Source organism: Tiliqua scincoides, chromosome 6 (assembly GCF_035046505.1).
Source record: "Tiliqua scincoides isolate rTilSci1 chromosome 6, rTilSci1.hap2, whole genome shotgun sequence".
In the NCBI taxonomy this organism is placed as follows: Eukaryota; Metazoa; Chordata; class Lepidosauria; order Squamata; family Scincidae; genus Tiliqua; species Tiliqua scincoides.
Genome location: NC_089826.1, coordinates 39,239,780 through 39,262,946, shown reverse-complemented (window position 1 = coordinate 39,262,946; position 23,167 = coordinate 39,239,780). Strand labels below are relative to the sequence as shown.

At 45.0% G+C, this 23,167-nt stretch overlaps 1 protein-coding gene across 1 annotated transcript in view; it reads left to right on the top strand.

The window, feature by feature from the left end:
- The window catches only part of MGAT4D (MGAT4 family member D), a 55,930-nt gene that overhangs the window by 6,748 nt on the left and 26,015 nt on the right, over window positions 1-23,167 (top strand). The window contains exons 2-5 of the mRNA XM_066632466.1: window positions 14,592-14,762; window positions 15,724-15,864; window positions 17,851-17,984; window positions 21,843-21,889. Coding sequence (XP_066488563.1) covers window positions 14,592-14,762; window positions 15,724-15,864; window positions 17,851-17,984; window positions 21,843-21,889 — 493 coding nt within the window. The remainder of the gene's footprint in view (window positions 1-14,591; window positions 14,763-15,723; window positions 15,865-17,850; window positions 17,985-21,842; window positions 21,890-23,167) is intronic.

Below are 23,167 nucleotides of genomic sequence, written 5' to 3'. Positions count from 1 at the left end.
GCAAACGTTTAAATAAAATTGGAACGTGCTCTGACTGATTGTGTGGAAAAGTCATGCAAGATACTGCCAGACATTGGATAACTGGAATAGCAGGCAGTTGCATTGATATAACAGTGTGCCAGCCTCTTAAATTAGGATTCTGCTGTTGCTTCAAAGTAGGATCAGTGGAGATGGCCTGCCCAAAGCAGCAAGTAAAGCACAAAATGCAATACTTCACTGCTTAGGATGGGGAGAGTCTCCTTTTTCCCATTTCTGAGGGCCAAACTGAACGTATGTAATTGATCATTGTTTTTAATCCTTTAAAATGATGGAGGGTGCAGCAAGGCTTTGTACTTCCCTCTACCCATATGTCCCATTTACATGAAATGGAGTTACTGCTTTTTTCCTTTAAAATTTTTTATTTTATTTTCCAAAATAAAAACAAACAACAAATATGAACAAACACAAACTCAATATACAACACAAAGAAGAAGAAAAAAAAAACACGCAGAAACACACGGTTGGATGGTGCAAGCAATTATATATCAATATATCTAATCAATCAATACATATCTTCTAGTCTTGTTCCTCTTCTAGTTTAGCCTCTTAATATCATTTATCTATCATATCATATCCTGTATAATATATCATGTCTACAATATATTCAGCTAAATGCCCTATCTCATACATCTACAACTTCATTTTCAACCAAGCATAAAATAGTCTCCATTGCTGTATCTGTGTCAGTTTGTGCTATTGATCCAAAAACTCTGTAAGCCTATCCATTTCCGCCACATTCATTATTTTCTCTATTAATTCATCTTTCATTGGAATGTTAATACCTTTCCAGTATCTAACGAGTTACTGCTTTTTTCCAACTGTAAATAGCACATGTGTGTGCATGCTTGTGTTTGAGATCAAGCCATGGAAGGAGAAAAGTGTTAAAACCCCCTATATTATGACATCATTTCATGGTGTTTCTTCCCCCCATGCTGTTTTCAACCAAGAAAAACAATGGCTGAATGCATGCGTTCAGTGCAATGTGTGGTTTGGCCTTGATTTAGCCCTAAGAGCCACACTAGAAGTGCACAAGTGTTCCAGTGGGAGGAGAGTAAAGGTTTTTGTTCTTTTTAATTAACAGCATGCATGGGGCACAATGTATAGCAGAACTATGGTGGGGCTAGAATGGCCTTAGTACTTTGTGGTTTTGATCCCAATCTCATTTGCCCTCCCATGTGATATTAATGAAAAAAACATACAGATTGAGTCTCAGTATTTCCTTCCAGGAACTCATGTGGATGGCAAAAAAAACTATAGCAAATTTAAAAAACAAAGTTTCTTTGCTCTGGTGATTTTAAAAACAGCATTTCTGACCTTTGTGATGTTAAGATAGAGTCATTAAGACCACAATCCAACAATCAGTCTCTCTCAAGGTGCTTAGAAATGCTTCACTCTGACCCCTCCCTTCACCAATGCAAAGCATCTTTCTTTCACATGCTCAGGGGGAAGGGAAGGGTCTCCTGGAGAGAGAAGGATTGATGGATTGTCTGACTACTGCACACGTGTGTGGGCTCTCTCTCTCTCTCTCTCTCTCTCTCTCTCTCTCTCTCTCTCATTGTTACAGGACTGTTTTCCTTTAATTTAAAGGGTGCTTCTCATTGCATTGAGAGAGAAAAATCTATGAATGATTACGTTATACCTGTACTGAGTTGCATGCCTGTCTCTTTTTACAACAGTAAGAAAAGTGGTTTTTTTAAACTGTGATTTTAAAGGATACATTTTTCCTCTTCTCCAGGGATCAGCACATTCCCTCTCATTTGCAGTGGCAATTCATGTTGAGTCAAATCTGTGTATAAAAAAATCTGTGTATAACAGGGCTGGACCTGTATTGCCACCCATTATTGCATCACACTGCGTGTCTTATTTGGCCCCATTCAACCATGGCACCTGTTAGGTGAGGCTGTGAGGCACCTTTTAAAGTGGTGGTTTTCTTGTGCTTAGCAGGGGAACAGCAACTATTACGTTTAAGCCCAACGCAGTGTCTCTTCCAGAGTTCTTTGCTAGTGTCTAAATTTGTATCTTTCTAGATTATGATCTCTCTGGGGTATGGAGTCATCTTTCTGTTTCCCTTGCTATTTATGCTACTTTGTGAATTTTTTATTGAAAAGTGGTAAATACTTATTACTATTATAAGGAAACCTGCCACTTTCTGATAGTCAGACTCCCTTTTACATCCTCGTGGTTCAAAGCTACTGTACACACAGTCAAAATTCTAGCCAAATGCATAATTGGTAAACTGTTGCATGTTCAAGTTGAGGACTCTGTATGATTCAAATAAAGTTTTGCCTATCAAATACTGTAGGAATTCATGGGACAAAGTACACAGTTAATTGTTAAAGTGCCGTCGATTTAAAGTAATTGGATTCAGACTGGTAGAAATTTTTTTTTTCTTGCTTGTACCCTTATCTGCAATTTCAGCTTGTTCTGGCTTCCAGGACTTCTATCTCATAAAGCAGCCACTCTGGGAGCCTTCCTGATCATATGGTGCAGTATATGCACAAATAAAGAAATTCGCAGAAGTTTAATGTTCTTACAAGGTGGCACAAATTCAAGCAGCCTGGGGCTGCCCTGGGCCACCCAGGAACAGGGTCAGGATTTGGCATAACGGCCAGGTCCTGGCCCCGCCTCCTGCTCCCTGTCTGCCCCCGGGAATGCCTGCCACCCTCCCTCACCCACCCTGGAATGCCCCCCTGACCCCTGTGTTGGCAGTGCTTGACTGTCACAACTCACCTTGTCACCAGGCCCCATGGTGGCACAGGAAGGCTGACACATAACTGTGCACCAGACTACTGGGACTTTCTCTGGCCCAAGTGCAGGTCTGGCTTGGGCCCTCAATGTCTTAAATATCATCAGCAAAAGCTGTATTTAATATTGTGTGTATGGATCTTTATAATTAACCAGCTATGTTTCCAACAAACCCAAACATCCACTCTGACAATTATAGAAGCTGATTGTTGCTTCTAGGAGCCAACAGATGCCTGTGTTCCCTGCAGATGCCTCACATGGGAACGAGGAGAAGGTTCACATATCCAGCCATTTCCTCCTGACTCCTATTTGGTGATCTCTGATTTCAGGAGAAATCCATCAGCATTTATTCCTTCCTGGCATCGTCAGCTGGGTGTCCAGAATGTCTCATGAGACATCAATATTCTGCAGCGGAAGTGGTGCTGACAGTGAGGCCTGGGAGTCCAATTTTAAGAGCAAAAGAGGCACATAGGCAAGTGGTGCTAAACTCTCTCCTGCCGTCTACTTACCTTCTCACAATCTGTTCCCTGATGTTACTCTTCTCTTAGCTGGGTCCTGATATCAGGAGAATAAAGTGCTGGGAGCAGGGGGAGTCTGAGGGAGTAGGCTGCAGGCAGGAGAAAGGTTTAGCACTCTCTTCCTCTGCAGCTCTTAAAATTGGACACCCTTGCAACCTCTGCTGTATACATGATCTAGCCTGCTGCTGCTTTTGGGCCAAATTAACCTATGTTACTTTAAGAAGCAGCATAAGTCTTAAGGTTATGATATCCCTCCCCCTCTCCCATCCAATAAACATGAATTGGATCCAAAGAAGTGTGACTGAAAGGGAAAAAAACTACTAGTGCCGTTCTATAAACCGTTAGAGGAATTTGCATGGTGCTTCTTATGCTTCCATTTATTGAGGCTGTAATGCAACTTCTTGTGCAAACATCGTAGCATCTTTGGAATTTTATTTCACTTTTCTAAGACAGTGCTGTAGTAGGAGGTGTAAACCAGCTGTCTTATGAGCAGAAGGTGTCTTTCACATGTGGAAGCAGACATTTGTGTCTAAGCCAGGTTACTTACCATTCTGGGAGTTCTCTTGAGCAATCTCCTCTTGCTGATTGTCTTTGTCTCTCTGTGGGAAGGGTTTTAATTTTTATGAAGATTATATAAATGACCATGCGGAAAGATTAATTGGAAAACAAAATACTTTTTCCAAAGGAGTGAAATCAGCCTTTTTCTTAACCTTATTTCTCCAGTAGAGAAGTTACTATCAATTTGTATGTAGATCACAGATACCTTTCCTCCAGGTAGCATTGCAGGAGCAATTAACACAACAGCCATATTCCCAGAGCTGCAGCAGTTTCATTTAATGAGGTTGTTGTCCAAAGGTCTCATGTAGTGCTTTTTAGTCATAGTTTTCAGATGACAATCAAATCAAGGTTCATTTATGTGCTCTATACACACCTCCGACTTCTTTTTGAATAAAGGAGCAATTAGAGGTGCAGTCCTTCTATATTGGGCTTTGAATATGGTAATTATTTGACTCTTGCTGATAGTTTTATGCAGATGAGCAATATTATGGAAGTCAGTATCTGCTCAGCTTGGATGGATCCCTAGGGGAGCTGCAAAAACTCCCCCTCCCCCATGGACATGGTGCATTTCCTCTGAGCTTTTATAGAAAGCGCATGTATGTGGCAGGAACTAGTCAGTGAACAAGCAAAGTTCGCCATTGCTATAGTTATGAGTGGTGATGCAATGGGGGACTCATGCCTATTTATTCAAGATATTTTTATGCTGCTTAAAATACAATAAATAAACAGTAAAAATTAGCTAGCAGTACATAGAAAACAATATTAAGAACATAAGAACAGCCCCACTGGATCAGGCCATAGGCCCATCTAGTCCAGCTTGCTGTATCTCACAGCAGCCCCACCAAATGCCTGGTAACAAAAGACCTGCATCTTGGTACCCTCCCTTGCATCAGACATAGCCCATTTCTAAAATCAGGAGGTTGCACATACACATCATGGCTTGTAACCCGTAATGGATTTTTCCTCCAGAAACTTGTCCAGTCCCCTTTTAAAGGCACCCAGGCCAGATACCTTCACCACATCCTGTGGCAAGGAGTTCCACAGACCAACCACATGCTGAGAAAAGAAACTATCCCAGCATTCAATTTTAGTGATGTCCCCTGGTTCTGGTGTTATGTGAGAGTGTAAAGAGCATCTCTCTAGCCAATTTATCCTGTTCTGCTTGTTGGAAGTCAAGGGTTTTTGTTAGAGATTTGCCTGGTATTCTTCCCCCAACGTTTGTGTCAAAACGGATCGCAGCACGATCACTGTTCTCCAACGGCTCAGTAACATTGACAGCTCTAACCAGGTCCTGAGTACCGCACAATATTAAATGTAGAGTCACCTGTCCTCTGGTGGGCTCCATGACTAGCTGCTCTAAGGCACAATCATTTAGCATGTCAAGGAATCCGGTCTCCTTTTTGTGACCAGAACACAAATTGACCCAGTCAATATGAGGATAATTGAAGTCCCACATGATTACAACCCTTTCCCTCCTTGTCACCTCCCTGATCTGTTTCCTCATTTCAAGGTCCCCTTCCGGTTTCTGGTCTGGAGGACGATAGTACACCCCCAGTATTACATCACTCCTCAGCCCTGGTAATTTAACCCACAGAGATTCTATGGTGGAGTTGGACCCTGGACCCACCCTCAATCTCTACTTTGCTGAATTCTATCCCTTCCTTAACATAAACGGTCACCCCACCTCCAACACGCCCCTGCCTGTCCCTCCTATAGAGGTTATAGCCCAGGATTGCAGTATCCCACTGATTCTCCGCATTCCACCAGGCTTCCATTATGCCCACTATGTCAATGTTTTCCCTTGTCACCAGACATTCCAGTTCTCCCATCTTTGCTCGGAGACTTTGGGCATTTGCATAAAAGCATTTGTATGTGGAATGCCCCAGGTAGCTTATTAGTTCCTTTGTGCCCTCGTCCTCTCACTGTGCCAAACCGTCTGTCACATCCCATCATGCTACCATTCCCAATTTCTGCTCCTACTCTGCCTTTACCTTGTTGTTCTCTAACCTCCCCATCCTCGTCCCATAGGGATGAGGAGTCCCAAACCAAATGCCCCTCGGCTCCTGTCGGCTTTCCCCCAGAGTTCAGTTTAAAAGCTGCTCTGCCACCTTTTTAATGTTATGTGCCAGCAGTCTGGTTCCATTCTGGTTCAAGTGAAGCCCACCCCTCTTGTACAGGCCCCACTTGTCCCAAAATGTTTCCCAGTGCCTAACAAATCTAAACCCCTCCTCCCTACACCACCGTCTCATCCACACATTGAGACCCCTGATCTCCGCCTGACTAGCTGGCCCTACGCGTGGAACAGGTAGCACTTCCGAGAATGTTACCTTTGAGGTCCTGGCTTTCAGCTTCCTACCTAATAGCCTAAATTTGGCCTCCAGGACCTCCCAGCTACACTTGACCACGTTGCTACCTCCTCCCCAGCACTGTCTACCAGCCTGTCTAGACGAGAAGTTAGGCTAATGATGTACTGGGCTTTTGGACTGTCAGTGAGCCAGATAATCTAATGGACTACTCAAAGAGACTGCTGAGTGGTGGACAGCTGAGGACCAAGGTGCTGCCCTCAGCTAGCTCCTGTGCCCCAACTTACTGGACCTTAGAATCCCTCCCTCAGATTAGATTAGGTACTAACTTAAGTAAAGCTTAGGTAAAGCTAAGCTAAAGGTAAAGCTAAATTTCAATGTTGATCTAAGGTTGATTTAAAGTTAGAAGATAAAGAGTTAGAAAGAGTACACTTACCTTCTCCTCCTCTTCCTCCTCTTCTCTTCACAACTCAGGGAGTCTTCCCTCTCCTTCTCCAAAACTCATATTGATAAAAACTGGTGGCATGAAAAAACAGCACAAACCTTTAAGAAGCAGCAGCAAGAAGAGAACATACAGACCAGATCCAAAAAGAAATAAAACACATTAAGGCCACAATCCTAACCTTCCCATAAAGCATGTTAGTGCCACCTTAGGAGCAAGCTCCAGCCTCTGTAGTGGCTTGCGGAAGGTAGGTTGTGTTGGCTGAGCTCGGTTACGCCGGATCCCAACCCCGTTCCTTGAACTGCACAGAGCAGCTTCAAGCCACTCCGCTCTCCTCAGACTTAAGCCACCTCTGGAGTGGCAAGTCCAAGGAGACCCATTAAGGCTATGGTGCTTATGTGGGGGTAAGGAAAGAGTTTCCCCTTACCTCTGGCTGAACTACTTTGGGGGCCCTATCTTGCGCTGGATACAGCCTGTGGGCTGCCTGCTCCAGTGCAAGATAGGATTGCGCAGCATCTCAATGAAAAGCTAACAAAAAATTATGGCTGAAATGGGAAACAAAAGTCTTCTGCTCTTGCTAGAAGGAGAAAGGCAATCTTAAAAGGGAGAGAATGTCATTGTTGTGGCACCTCCATAGAAAAGACCCTACTGTTGTGGCATCACCCTAGAGAAGGCTTCAGTCAAAGATGGTTCACACAGGAGGGTGCCCTCAGATGATTTGAGGGGATGAGCTAGTTCATATGGATGAGGCACTTCCTCAAGTACCATGGTCCCAAGCTATGAAGAGCTTTAAAGGATAAAGCTAACACTAACACTGTGAATTATGCCTGGAAACAAACCAACAACCCGTGTAGTTGCAGAAGCAGCAGCCAAGCTCCCACAACTGCACAGGTTATCACTTTCTTCACTATTGCAATTTCCAGCAGTCTTCATGGGCAGCCCATGTACGGCACATTACTGTACTGGGCAGGAGGTCTGGTCTAGAGGGTAGACCAGACCATTATTACTGGGCAGGAGGTCTGGTCTAGAGGGTAGAGCCTCCATTTGCCTGAAGATTAACATCCACAAGGTCGCCAGTTCGAGGCCACCGGCACCGTGCGACCTTGAAGCAGCTGGCAAGCTGCAGCTGAGCTGTTCCATCTGCTCGGAGCGTGGGAGGATGGAGGCCAGAATGTTAAACCAGATCGGAGTGTAACAGCTTGAATGTGGTGGTTCTTGAAAGAGAGAACCTTCTTTCAATTTGTAAAAATCCCTGCGTGGATTTAATAAGCCTGCCTGTGTAAACCGCCTTGAATAAAGTCTTGAATAAAGACCAAGAAAGGCGGTATATAAATACTGTATATTATATTATATTATTATTACTGTAATCTGTAGGGGTGGGAATGAGTCAAGTGACTCGAGTCACCTGTACTGAAGACTTGGGCATTGACTTGAGTCTGAGGTCACTTGACCCGGCACTGATTCCTCACAGATGTTCAATGGAGTCTGTCTCTGTCCTTGCTTATTTTTTCACAGTGTGAAAGACCTCGTGGAGCCATCGTTTAGACTGGGCAAGCAGCAGGGAAGTTCCCTCCAGGAGGCAGGGAAGGGTTAATGTTTTGCTTTCACATTGGGTGGGAGTGGGCTCTCTTGTCCATCTTCAAAGGAACTGATGATCATGGCAGTCTTATTTTTTTCTTTAGATGAGGTAGGGCAGAAGAAGGAGCCCAAGGGGGTTCTTGCCTTGGGGTTGGCTGGAGAAGCCCAGGGAGGGAGGAGCAGGCAGTTCATAGTGATCATGCTTTCCAATGCAAGGCTCTGTTACTTGGAAGGAAGAAGCCTCATTGAATGACTGGTCCAAATGGAACTACTTCTGAGTAGAGCTGCAAAGGATTGGGTTGTATTAGTAAGCCTCCCACCTGCTGCATGTGATCCTCCTCCCGCTTGCTGCTTCTGTCCCCGCTCTGAAGCAGACCATCCCTTCTCGCCTTGTGACACAACTCGAGTCAAGTCATGCCTGACTTGCCCATCCCTGCTCATCAGGTCCTGATGTCACCAAGCCATGGGCCTCTGTAGGTATCACAACTTGTGCAAAGGCTCCCCTGGCTGCCACAGCAATCTGGTGATCCGGGTGAAGTGGCAAATCAAGAAGAATCCTCAGCTGTCAGCCTGCTCTTGCAGAGGGAGTGCAGTGCAATACAATTCAGAACAGGTTGATAGTTCAGTACCTGTGCTGTGTATCTCAGAACAAAGAGAACTTCTGTTTTGTCTGTTATTTTCAGCTTGTTAGCCCAGTCCCTGATCACCTCCATACAAAGCTTTAGAACCTCAACAGCCTCCCTAGCATGTGATGAAAAAGAGACCTTAGAGTTGGTGTCATCTGCATATCGATGATGCCCAGTTCTTACCCCTTGGGGGACCCATCCCAGAGGTTTTGTGAGGATGTTAAATAGCACAGAGAACATCAAACCTTGCAGCAGCTCACATGCCATAGACCAGGTTGCAGAACAGACATCCCCCCAGTACCACCTTCTGGGATCTGTCAGCCAGGATCCAGGAAAGACTAGAGCCACCCCCAAAACCATGCCCCGAAGTCCCTAACCTGTCAATTGTATCAAAAGACCACTTTGGCCAGTGGAGTTGGAAGCTGTGGAGTGGTCCAGCAGGACAATAGCAATACACTCCCCCTGACATAAGCATTAAATAAGGCTGTGTCCATCCTGAATCCCAGCCTGAAAGTCTGGGATTATCTGATTTGAAAGAAGTTCAGATAATCCATTTCTTCCAGGACCCTCTGGAGTGGAGATGCTACCACCTGCTTGATCACCTTGCCCAGAAACAGAAGGCTTGAGACTTCCTTAGGAGAGGAGAGTGAACCACAACTGGATTCAATTCTGTTGGTCATCATCAGAGAGATCTTCATCACTTTGTTTTCACAATGGAGAGAGGTGAAGAGCGGTGTGCCCCAAGGATCTGTCCTGGGACCGGTGCTTTTCAACCTCTTCATAAATGACCTGGAGACAGGGTTGAGCAGTGAAGTGGCTAAGTTTGCAGACGACACCAAACTTTTCCGAGTGGTAAAGACCAGAAGTGATTGTGAGGAGCTCCAGAAGGATCTCTCCAGACTGGCAGAATGGGCAGCAAAATGGCAGATGCGCTTCAATGTCAGTAAGTGTAAAGTCATGCACATTGGGGCAAAAAATCAAAACTTCAGATATAGGCTGATGGGTTCTGAGCTGTCTGTGACAGATCAGGAGAGAGATCTTGGGGTGGTGGTGGACAGGTCGATGAAAGTGTCGACCCAATGTGCGGCGGCAGTGAAGAAGGCCAATTCTATGCTTGGGATCATTAGGAAGGGTATTGAGAACAAAACGGTTAGTATTATAATGCCGTTGTACAAATCGATGGTAAGGCCACACCTGGAGTATTGTGTCCAGTTCTGGTCGCCGCATCTCAAAAAAGACATAGTGGAAATGGAAAAGGTGCAAAAGAGAGCGACTAAGATGATTACGGGGCTGGGGCACCTTCCTTATGAGGAAAGGCTACGGCGTTTGGGCCTCTTCAGCCTAGAAAAGAGACGCTTGAGGGGGGACATGATTGAGACATACAAAATTATGCAGGGGATGGACAGAGTGGATAGGGAGATGCTCTTTACACTCTCACATAATACCAGAACCAGGGGACATCCACTAAAATTGAGTGTTGGGCGGGTTAGGACAGACAAAAGAAAATATTTCTTTACTCAGCGCGTGGTCGGTCTGTGGAACTCTTTGCCACAGGATGTGGTGCTGGCGTCTAGCCTAGACGCCTTTAAAAGGGGATTGGACGAGTTTCTGGAGGAAAAATCCATTATGGGGTACAAGCCACGATGTGTATGTGCAACCTCCTGATTTTAGGAATGGGTTAAGTCAGAATGCCAGATGTAGGGGAGAGCACCAGGATGAGGTCTCTTGTTATCTGGTGTGCTCCCTGGGGCATTTGGTGGGCCGCTGTGAGATACAGGAAGCTGGACTAGATGGGCCTATGGCCTGATCCAGTGGGGCTGTTCTTATGTTCTTATGTTATCACAGTTGTATTAACCACTCCCCCCAGTCCATTTAATCAGACCTCCCAGGGCAGATTGAATAAGACAAACTAGGCAAGGGTCCAGTAGGCAGGCAGATAGTTTCATACTCTGAAGGATCCTGTCTGCATTCTCGGTTTGTACAAGCTGAAAAGAATCCCAGATAACACGTCCAACAGGCCTTGGGAACACTGACCAGCACTACCAATATGGAGTCCAAGTCATGATGAATGTAAGTGATTCCATCTATGAAGTGTCTGGCAAATTGCTACCAAGCAAACAAGCTTTCCTCCTCTCTCCCTTGGGGGAGATCAGATGGAGCAAGCTTTGCATAACCCAGAATAGTTCAGCTCTCTCCACAGATGCAATAGTGTTAGAAAAAAGCCTTCTTTGGAGCCATCACTGCCTTATAGTAGGCTCTAATATTAGCTCCCATACTTGGTCAGACTTGTTATGAGTTTTCCACCATTGTTGCTCATGATAGCTTTCATTGCACACAGCTTCCTGGAGAACCAATGGGCTGCTTTAGATCTACAAGGTCACTCCAGAGTGATCTGATCTACTGCCCTCGCTGTTTCCCCGTTCCAGAGGTTGACCAGGGGTACAGATGAGTTTGTCCCTGGCAATGGGGAAATTGGCCAGATCCCTTAGAAAAACCTTCGGAATCCATTTGCCTAGCAGTTCTCAAACTCTCAGGGAGAGTTTGAGCTGCTCTAAGTTCTTGCAGGGGCAGAGGGGAGGCAGTAATTTGATCACCAGGGCCCTCAGGCTGGGGTGTCACGACACCCTAGTTTGAGAAGCCCTGCATTAGCCTCTGGAGATGGACCATGCAATTCAGTCCCCTTCCTCCACAAGAAAAGTGATCCTAACCCCTTCCACATCCAGTCATCTAGCAGTAAACACCAGGTCCAACATGTGTCCCGCTATGTGTGTCAGGGCAGAAATCAACTGAGACAGATCCATGGTTGTCATGGCAGCCATGAAATCCTGAGCTGCTCCTACACCAGTTTATAGCTGAGTACAAAAGCATATGTGAGTATACGTATCACTGTGTGAATGTTGGTTGTCCAGAACCAATAGCTAAGGCAATTTGCCAGAGATGCTGCTACCTGTTCCCCACCACCTCCTGGTAAACTTCCCCCTGGCTCCCTGGGGCCCTGCCTTTGTTAGTGTGTGTGATAGTGGGGAGCAGTGGTAGCTGATTTTGGAATATTGCATGGGAGAAAGAAGAGGGCAGTGCACTGCTGCTACCTCTGCTTCTCCCGGCCTCCTGGTTGGCAAGCCAGGGTCCTTGCAATCCACAGCCCAATGAGGAGGCTTATTAGAAGGGAGTGGGGAGCAGGCAATAGCAGCAGACCATTTTCTTTCTTTCCTTGCTGCTGTTCAGCAATTATGGGTGCCCCAGCGCTTGACACAACCTCAGGGGGCTGGACATCTGGGAATTATAAAATGGCACTGGAGGAAAAAAGAAAAGAGGCCACTTCTGCAACAGCAAGCCTACAATCCCCAGTGCGTTGGAGGTGAATTGCTGAAAAAGCAGGCCTGCCACAAGCATTGGGAAATCTCGGACCAGCCCTGATCTGTGACAAGCATAACATATATTCCTTATCCTTCTCCTTGACATGAAGGATTCAGTTGTGGTAGGATGGGGGGGGGGGTAGGAAGACGTATCATCATTGCCATGGGCCAGAGAAAATGATAAAGTTGTCCAGGAAGGATTGGGGGTATGTAGTCACTGGGGCTGAAAAAGCCAGTCTGGGTGCCCTACAGGCAGTATCTTGTCACTACTTTATACTGACTTGATGAATCATGTAACCGCTGGGACACGGACAGAGCAGACTGCCTCCGTTACTACACACTTACACAGTGAGTGCATTAATTATACATTAATTTGATAAGTGCTTTACAATATTGTAAGAGCCACCCCTTAAAAAAAAAACAGTTTGTATATGTGCCCTGTCCAACCTACTGTTCTTTTGACAGAACTGAAACTCAAATCCTGAATATTCAGTTCTGCTTTCCTGGTGGAAATGAGAAAAGCTTTCACTACCAATTCGTGGATTTTCCTCAGGACAAACCATGCATGAGATTCAGCTGCATGTTGTTCAGTGATCAGTAGTGCTTAGCAAAAGCAGAGTGTTTAACTGGTTCCTCGTAAGGCACCTTAGGGAAACATAAATAAAAATAGGTTCATCAGCCTGTAGCTGGATTTAACTATGTGTTGATGGGAAAACATAATCATTGGCCTTCCTTTTTTGTGATTGAACTAAACTTTATCAAGATGAGTCATTAGGATTATGTTTGTACTTTACTTAGACGAATGAATGTATTGATCTATAAAACTATACAAGGACACAAGGCTACAAAAGAGGTGTGTGAACAGACCACAGTTTTTTTTCCTAATGAATGTTCAGTCTGAAGCATATTTAACCCCTTGTGTTCGGAAGGAAACCAACATACACTTTGGGACCAATCCTAACTAAAAGATGCCCACAGTGATGCCAGCACAGGCTCCACTGCATTCTGTGGGCAGCTAGAGGGCACGTGGGGGCAGAGGGATAAGGAAATGTTTTACTTACCTACCTTACTGCACTCCTTCATGGACATCATGAGTCTACTCAGACCAGTGGCATAGCTGACCATGGGGCCGGGTGGTACTGTGATACCAGGCAGCACTTGGGAGGTGGCAATCATCTGTGCTATGTGGTCTGCCTGCCAGGAGAACCTGCCCCATTTGCAGCCACTCTTGGAGTGGTTGCACACTACTGTGAGCAGTGCATAACCAGAAGTAATTGCAGTGATGTCATTAAGTCACCCCAGTTACTTTTGGGGCAGGGGTGGCATTTCACGGGATGGCCCTGGGGCTGCACCAGAGCCAGCTATGCCGCTGACTCAGGGCCCAGTTCTATCCAACTTTCTAACTTTGGTGTAGCCACAATGCAGCTCTGTGGTAAGGGAACACATGTTCCTGTACCTAGAGGAGGCCCCAGTGACTGCCCCTCCACCACAGGATGCAATGCACACTCCACTGGCACAACTGCACCAGCACTGGAAAATTGGATAGGATCGGGCCCTTAGACCAGGGGTGCCCAAACCCCGGCCCTGGGGCCACTTGCGGCCTTCGAGGCCTCTCAATGCGGTCCTCAGGGAGCCCCCAGTCTCCAATGAGCCTCTGGCCCTCCAGAGATTTGTTGGAGCCCACACTGGCCTGATGCAACTGCTCTCAGTTTGAGGGCAACTGTTTGACCCCTTGCGTGAGCTGTGGGATGAGGGTTCCTTCCACTGCTTGTTGTTTCACATCTGTGATGCAGTAGTGGCAGCAAAGGAAAGGCCAGCCTTGCTTTGTGCAAGGCCTTTTATAGGCCTTGAGGTATTGCAAGACCATCATTCATTCATATAAGTTCATCTTTAATATATTCATTTATGTAAACTTATGTAAATTTATTCAAATTTTAAATGCAAATTAATTCTTTTTCCCCCGGCCCCGACACAATGTCAGAGAGCTGATGTGGCCCTCCTGTCAAAAACTTTGGACACCCTGCCTTAGACCATCACCAACTCTTCAGCTGGCACAAGTCCATGTAGAGGCAAGGGGGCGTGTTGCAGCCAAAATAAAGTGGAAGATATCAGTGGAGCCATCATTGCTGATACCTGCCCTCCACCCACCCCCACCTTTACACCATGCGACCCCAATCCCCACTCTGTGCACTCACCAATGGAAGTGCTGGCTCCTTTGACAGAATATCTACCAGTGTGCTGGCACGCAGGTTGGCGAAGCTCACATTCCACCATTGGGCAACCCTGTAAGGATTGGATGGTTTATTCAGCAATTTATAAATTTTTTGTAGAGCATTTTCTTTTACATTCTGCCATTTACCTTCTGAACTCTGTGTTGCACAATTAATTCACCCCCTGAAGAAAATAATTTACATTTACAATTGCAGGACATGATTTAAATTTGTTCCAAAGTCAAGTTTTTGAACTGCACCAGAGACTCCTGTATGCTGAGAAAGAAAACAAAGAAAGATCCCATGAACTGAAAAATGTTCTGAAGGCAATCAGACAAGTCATTGATGAGCGAAACAGCACTTCAACAAATATTCCACCTTCAACAGGTTTGTGTTGAGCTTTTCATTGCCTATGTCAACATAACTTTTCTCAAAACTGTAAGGAGATCTACTGATTTTGGGGGAGTATATTTTGATGCTGGGCAGTAGGTAGCCTAGACCTGGCAGAGCAGAGAATGGGAGGCATGAGTCTCGCCTGGAAGCTTTCATATCTCTCCCAGGTCATGGAAACCAGGAACAGTCCAAAATTCTGCTGCTTCAGTTTACTACTTCATTCTGCATAATCTGTAGATGAGGTCTAAGTAACTGCACAATCCTCACTAAGTTCCCACTTGGTGATGCAGCATCACCAACATGGCCTCTGCTATATCCCACAGGGGAGTTTCAGCATGTTGAGGCTTCCTCAGGGTAAGGAAACATTTGTTCCCTTGTTCTTTTGTTCCAGGGTAAGTCCAAGTAGCCATCATGATTCTACAGCTGGTGCAAGCCCACAATAACCCATGAAGGCGGATCAGGCCTAGGAAGGGGGTAATGATTCGACAGGCGTCACTGCCATTGAATCTGCCCTCTTCCTGGGCCCGATCCACCCTCTCCCAAGCCCTATCTCCTCCCAGTTCTGACCGCCCCTCTCCCATCCCAGGCTAGCCCCCACCAACTTTGCCCCATGCTGCCTACCCCACCAACCTGACATAGTTGATGGATCTTCATCCATCCTTTGGCATGTGGAAATAAACCACCAAGGAAAAGGTAGAAGATCCCATTATAAGCCATGACCTAGATGTGGATTATACTGGAGGATGACATTCTTAAGTGTAATGTTGAGGAAAAAGAATAGCAATCTTATGTCATCAAACAAATGCTACTGAGCATGCCACTGGATCCATTGGTTTGTTATCACTTTGCCAACCATCATGTTATGTTAGACCTGTAGGAACATCATGCTGGCATTTAGCAGCTATTCACATGTAAGTATTTAGATTCAGAGTATTCATTTGTCTTTCTTTTTCAGACTTTGCAAAGTGGAAAATGTTGCATTTTCGCAACAGACTCCCCATACATCTTACAAATATCCACTACTATCTGCCACATCTCCAAGAACATGAAGATGGTATTCAACCGAATGTTGTAATTGGGCAAGGAAGGACAGGGGGTAAGAATATAATTCAAGGTTGTTGTTGTTTTTTAAAAAAGAATAACATATTGATTCTGTTCCAGACATTGAATAGTTCCCTTCCTGGAACAGCTTTCTCTGTTAATTTCAAGGGTGGAAGTTTATGCTCATGCTTTCTTCATTGCATACCTACATCAGCTCCTTCTATTGAGCTGAATGTGGATTCCTGCCGGTATAGGAGATCTGAGTGCACATGGATGGTAGAGAATGGCTTAATCCAAAGCTTTATATGTATGCCCAACATCAACACACAGACCACTCAGAAAGCTGCTGGGGTCCCTTTGCCCTCATCAGGAAGGACTGGGCTCCAATGGGTACAATTCAGCTGGAAGCTGCTTTGTTTTTCCCACAATGCCCTGGATATAGCATCAATCTGGAACAATATGAGGAAAAAGGCAGCCACCATTTGTGGTGGCCTCCATTCCCCCCCCCCCCCCCATGCCTAGATAAATGCAATGTCTGGTATATTTTGGGAGGGACAGTGGAGGCTGCAACCCAGAGGAGCTCTGCAATTTCTTACATATTTAAAAAGTTCTTAAAGGTAAGGGGCACATTCACACATACAGGCATGAGGAGGCAATGGCAGCTTGCCTCAGGTGCAGGGAATAAGTGAGTTTGGCCAACCCTGGGCTCATCCTTCCTATATTGGGGATTAATTTGTCCCCAGTACAGGGCAATCCATATAAAGGGTCCTAAGGGCACAATCCTATGGTAGGCTTGTGCCAGCAGAGCACATGCTCTGCCAGTGTGGAATGTTACAAATGTGCTGTAAAGCACGATATAACAGCACATCATCTAGGCCCACTGGCAGTCATGCTGAGACCTTGCCCTGCATACTGGCAGGAGAAGCAATGCCTTGCCAGAGAATGTAAGATTTGCACTGAGCAGCACGGGGGAGGGTCAGGCAGGGAGGGGGTGGAACAGGGTGGGGTTGGGCAGTTTGGACCAGGGAGGGGGCAGAATTGGTGGCATCAGTATGCATGGCATCTTATCCCTCTTCCCAAGCCTGATCTTCCAACATGGATCAACGTAGACTTGCACCAGAAATTTCACTAGAGCAGGTCCAAGTTGACCCATAGTGGTGCCTGGGGATTCCCCTGGGGCAAGAGGGCTAGTATCTCCTTAGGAGGCTTTCTGCCTGCTAAATTCCCCCACAGGATGCAGTGCAAGCAGAGCTGGCTCTGCTGCACTGGCATAGGGTAACTTAGGTGCAATTGAGCTGTAAATGTACTAAACCCACAGCGCTTCTCTTCTTAAGGATCCTGTTTAGAAAATTATAGCCACAATTCAACATGCTGTTAGGCCCACTGCAGTGGTTCTCACACATTTAGCACCAGGATCCACTTTTTAGAATGAGAATCTGTCAGGGCCCACCAGAAGTGATGTCATGATCGGAAGTAACATCATCAAGCTAAAAATTGTTAAGCATTTTTAACAATTCTAGGCTGCTATCCTTCCCACATTTACCCAGATGTAAGTCCCATTTACTGTCATTGTTACCAGAATATACATAGTAACCTGTTAAAAGTACAGGTCTGTAACATTTCCCCAAATGCAGTCACATATCATGGTAGCATCAAGTATAATACATTAAAAATAAAATATTGAAATGAATGGGGACCCACCTGAAATTGACTCGCAACCCACCTAGTGGGTCCCAACCCACAGTTTGAGAAACACTGGCCCATTGAATCATTTCAATGTAACATAATGTCAAATTCTGACTAACATGTGACATGGGCCAGTTTTACAATTGCTTAAAAATGATTTACACTTATTTTCTGTTCTCTGTGATTCAGCAGTAGTAGAATCGTGTTAAACACAAGAATACTGCTGTGTTATTGCCTGAACATGTCATGTATTTTAAATATGACAATAGAGGTTATTTGATTTTAACTTAATTACGAAAAGAATTTTTATTCTTCTCTGAAGTACATTTCTTTTACCAAATTTATTTGTATATAGTGTCTCTGGTAATTGGTATTCCAACAGTCCGAAGAGAAAAAGAAAATTATTTGATGAATACACTGAATTCCCTTTTCTATGACGTGTCTGAAGAACAGAAGGAGAACCTTGTGGTAGTTATCTTTGTAGCAGAGGTAAGATAATATGAAATGATTCATTCGTGTTAACAAAATGTATAGATTTGTTTGTTTATAGTATTCAGTAAGCTCTGATCTTTACCCATTTTAAGAACTTAGGGTGCAATCCAAACTGCGCCCTATGCCAGCTCAAGTCCCTTGGGCCAGCCTGGGAGGGTCGCAAACGTGCCATAAAGCACGTTTGCGCCTCCTTGGGAAGAAGCCAGGCCAGCGCTCCAAGAAACACTGGCCTGCGGAGGCTGATGGAAGCCTTTGCACCAGCTTCCCCCCAGCTCCTTGCATTGGCTCGAATGAGCCAAAACAAGGATGAAAGGTAGGCTTGGGGGGGCCAGGAGAAGGAGGGAGGGAGGCATTCCTAGGCAGCGAGAGGCGGGGCTGGGATCCGGCAGTTATGCCGGATCCCAACCCCTGTTCCCGGGGAGAACTGAGCAGCCTCAGGAGGTGACACAAGTCCAAGGAGATCCATAGGTGCCAGCAGCCCTTACCCTGGGGTAAGGGGAAAAATGCATAAGGACACAAGCCAACAACATATAAAACCTCTTATTTTGTGTCATTAAAAAAATGAACACTTGTCAGATGGGGAGCCCTGCTGCTTATGGTTGCTGTTGTCTCCCAATTGCTGGGCCGTGGGGCTACTGATGGGAGGTTTTATATGTTGTTGGCTTGTGTCCTTATGCATTTTGAGTGGAATAAAGTATGGACTGCCTTGCTGCATGCTAATTTGATACCTTAAATTCATGGATGCTGTGGAAGAGTTATTGATGCACACACATTCCTGTGGATGGTGGGCAGTGGCTATGTTGTCAGGGATGTTATGTTTGTTTGCTTGTTTATAAATTTAATTAATTAATTAATATAATTAATTAATTAATATAAATATAATTAATTGATTGATTGATTGATGTCTGAGTGTTCCACCCAGAAAAACTTATGGTTGTAGCTTTAGATTAATTAATTAATTAAACTGAAACTACGACCATAGGTTTTTCTGAGTGGAACACCTTCCTTCACTTACTAGGGATATGTTGCAGCTTCTCCTGTTGCATGGTAAGACTCTACTTGCACACAGCAATGCAAGAGCAAGACAAGTTCTGGCTCTTTACCATGTTTTTCCCATGGGCAGTAGCATAGCTACAGGGGGACGCAGCACTAAGTTCTGAAGAGTGCCTCAATGTGCCTTGCAAGCTGCCCCTCCCCCTCGCCGTTGGAGCCATTCCCAGTGGTGAGAGCAAAGTGGAGGCATCTCCTCTGCTTTGCTCATGCTGCTGGGAAAGACTCTGATGGCAAGGGGGAGGGGCAGCTTGCATGGGACATTGAGGCACCATGCAAAACTTAGTGCTGTGTCTCTGCTGTAGCTATGCTGCTTGCCCATGGTTGGGACAGACCACATGAGAAATCATAGGGAAGAAGGTCAGATGTAGACCAGACTGGAGAAATGATGTCAAGGGACTCAGTCCAACAGCAGACCAGAGGCAAGGGAGTCTGTGTAGCTGCTTCACTGAGTTGATCAGACTACCAAGTGGAAGGCTTGGAGGCAAAGGAATGGGGGCTTTGGTTCTATAATAGGTTTGTTTTGTTTATTTATACTTGTGGAATTAATTCATTTTATAGTGGTAGGGTACATTTTAATGGAAGAATGGGGTGGTAGAAGTTATTAGTATAAAAATAAAAAAGCAGTGTCATATACTAGTATTCTGTCTGCTCATTTTTCACATCTGCTGTCTGAATCAGTATACAGTCAGTCATACAGCAGCCAAAGCTGTAGGAGTGTCTACAGTAGAATATCAGACCTGCATAGATTCTTTCTTTCTTCATCCTCCAGGCAACCCTGCCCAGTAGTTCTATATTTATGGTGCAGTGAATGGGGCATGCAGGCATTTCTGGCACAGCAATTTTATGCTGATATTGACATCAGCATAAAATGCTAGTTTGGAGAGCCCAGACCTTGTTTGATCAGCTGGTACTTAATGAGGCAGCACTAAGGAGATAAGGACATGTTTTGACATACTTCTGTTATAAAATGAAATGAAATCTTTTCAGAACATCATTGGGAAATTTAGGGCCCAATCATATGCTGGCTACTGCTGGTGGAATGAGCAGGCACACACCACAAATGTGCCGTAAAGCACACTGTGACCACACGGAGGCCAGTGCTGCCACTGGCAAGGCCTCAGCCAACAAGCCTTCGTCAGCACTGGAGCATTGCCCATCAACTATGCACCATCAGGTGGTGGGGAGGCATGGGTAGGGTGGGACAGTAGTGGGGAGGGGATGTTTCTGAGCAGGGGAAGGGTGGCCCAGCAGGCATTTCAAGCCTGGGAAGCGGGTGAGGATAGCGTTTGTTCTTTCTCACTATGCTGATTGCCATTATAGGTTATCACCATTGGTCCATCTTTTAGCTATGGATTATTTGATGGGTATAGGTGTTGACATTATTGCATAATTGTCAACAGAGGTATAGTGTATTATCATAGCAAGCTTACCTCAGTGTAAGCTTGTTCTCAGTGTGTCTAGATCACAGAAATGTACCCTAAGTCAGTCCTTGCAATTTCTCATATAAATCCCACCAGTCTGTAACATGTGGAATAAATTCCCAAGTTCTCTAATGCACTCGATATACATATATATGCACTTCCTGCAAAACAGAAGTGCTTTGCATCTGCTTTCTGCGAATGTTCCAAGCCTTGAGGAGCACTGCAGAGGGCTGCGCAGGGTTCCCCGCACCTACTGCAGTCCTTTCTTCATAAAGTAAGTCACAAGCACCCCCCCTCGCTCCCCCTTAGCAGCACGATCCTGGGGGTCGCATCACTGCCCTAGCCCCTCCCCCACAAGAACTTACTGAGGGAGTAAAGCTCCCTCAGAGTTTGAGAACCACTGGTCTAACGGATATCCTTAAGGAAAGAAACCTTTGTAGCTTTCTCATTAATTGGTTTGGAAGGGGGAGGAATTTGTGACTTTTTATTATTAGATGCCATTTAATTACTCAGTAGCACTACATGTTCCAGCTTGCTGAAGGCCCTAGGGCACTGTCTTGCACGTGGCTCCCATGGCATCTCCCCCTACCACCTGACAACACATTGGATGTTACCACTGTCACCAGTTGTGGTTGTTCATAGATTGGCTTGGCCAGAATGGCCCTCTGATGGGCACGGGCTCTTTGCTGCTGTCCAGCCTGACTAACCTCTGATGCCACCCTTGACAAGAATAAATCAGGAGGATGTAGTTAGTTGCTATCAGTTTGGAGCTAAAGCTGTTATAGTCATAATGTAAAACAAAGTGAAGCAGATGATGGCCGGATCCCAAAGGATCTCCTCTATGGAGAACTCGTGCAAGGAAAGCGCCCTACAGGTAGACCACAGCTGCGATACAAGGACATCTGCAAGAGGGATCTGAAGGCCTTAGGGATGGACCTCAACAAGTGGGAAACCCTGGCCTCTGAGCGGCCCGCTTGGAGGCAGGCTGTGCAGCATGGCCTTTCCCAGTTTGAAGAGACACTTTGCCAACAGTCTGAGGCTAAGAGGCAAAGAAGGAAGGCCCATAGCCAGGGAGACAGACCAGGGACAGACTGCACTTGCTCCCGGTGTGGAAGGGATTGTCACTCCCGGATTGGGCTTTTCAGCCACACTAGACGCTGTTCCAGAACCACCTTTCAGAGCGCGATACCATAGTCTTTCGAGACTGAAGGTTGCCAATACAGAATTTGTAACAACCTTATAATGACATGGATTCTACTAGAGTTAATTGTTTGAGGGTGAAAACCAAAGAAAATGAATGAACACAGATTTCCTAAACTAGTTGTGTTGTATAACTTTCAAACTGACAAAGTAGCAGAAGTGTTGCTGTTTTCATTTTTAGGTGGATTCAGAATATGTTAACGGCATTGCAGAAAGAATTAGAACCAGGTAAGTCTTTCATAGTGATCATTGATGAGTATTTAAAAAATAAATTGTGTTATTTTTAAAATTCTTTACAAGTATGTTCTTACTGGTCTAGAACATGGATTGCACATAATAAATTAGATACTGGCATATAATCAGAAAGATTGGAAAAAAAAAAGTCTTATTAAGACTGCAATCCTAAGGAGCAAACCTCACTGAATACAGTGTGACTTACTTCTGGGTAAATCTGCATAGCTCTGTCAATTAAATTCTACTTCAGTGTGGCAGTAATCTCTGAATATCTGTAAGTGATCTTAAACTTGAGACTGCTTCCCATGTGTTCATATACGACTGCATTAATGACATTAAATACCATGAAGTAAGTGGTAATCTCTGCTGATATCGACACATTTCTAAACCCTTTTGTTTGCTAAATTAGAGCAGTAGTTCTGCTTTCTTTTAAAGACTTTATAATGTCTTGCTTTAAGGTAAGAAAGTAATTCACTTCTTTGAGATGTCAATCAGTATGGAATAAGTGGCTTTTGAAAGACGGAATTAAGTGTCACTGAAGCCCTTGTGAAGTGCAGTAAAAGTCTAGATTAGATTACATTACACGTTTAGTTGCTCTTACTTATTTTTCACAAGATGTGTCTATAAATATTATATATACATTTATTCAATTTATTCAATAATTCAAGTAAAAAGCCATTAAGCAGCACTAGAAATACTCTGACCTTTCAAAGGATACTGTCAAATGCTAAATACGTAGTACAGTCGTCCCCCCATATCTGTGGGGGATAGGTTCCTGCTGCTATCTTGAATACTCGAAACCGCAGATAGCAGTGAATCCTACTGAAATCCCTGCGCCCCAGTCACAGTCATGACTCAACTCTCTTCATTTGCAAATTCTTTGCACAAGGCAGCTTTTTCTTCCTTTCACTTTGGAATGGGAAGCAGACATTGAGAACCTAAGCTCATGGCCGCTAGAGGAATGCCACATCAGGTAACAGTGAGAATGCAAACAGGAGGTAGACAGCAAAGGACTTCCTGTTAGTGTTCTCACTGTCACCTCCTGTAGCATTCCTGTAGCACAGTGATTTTCAGCCTTTTTTGTCTCATGGCACACTGACAAGGTGCTAAAATTGTCAAGGCACACCATCAGTTTTTGGACAATTGACAAGGCACACCTTGCTATTGCTGGGGGGCTCATATCCCCAATGGTCCTATTAATAAATGATCCTCCACCAAACTCCCGCAGCACACCTGGGGACCATTCACAGCACACCAGTGTGCCATGGCACA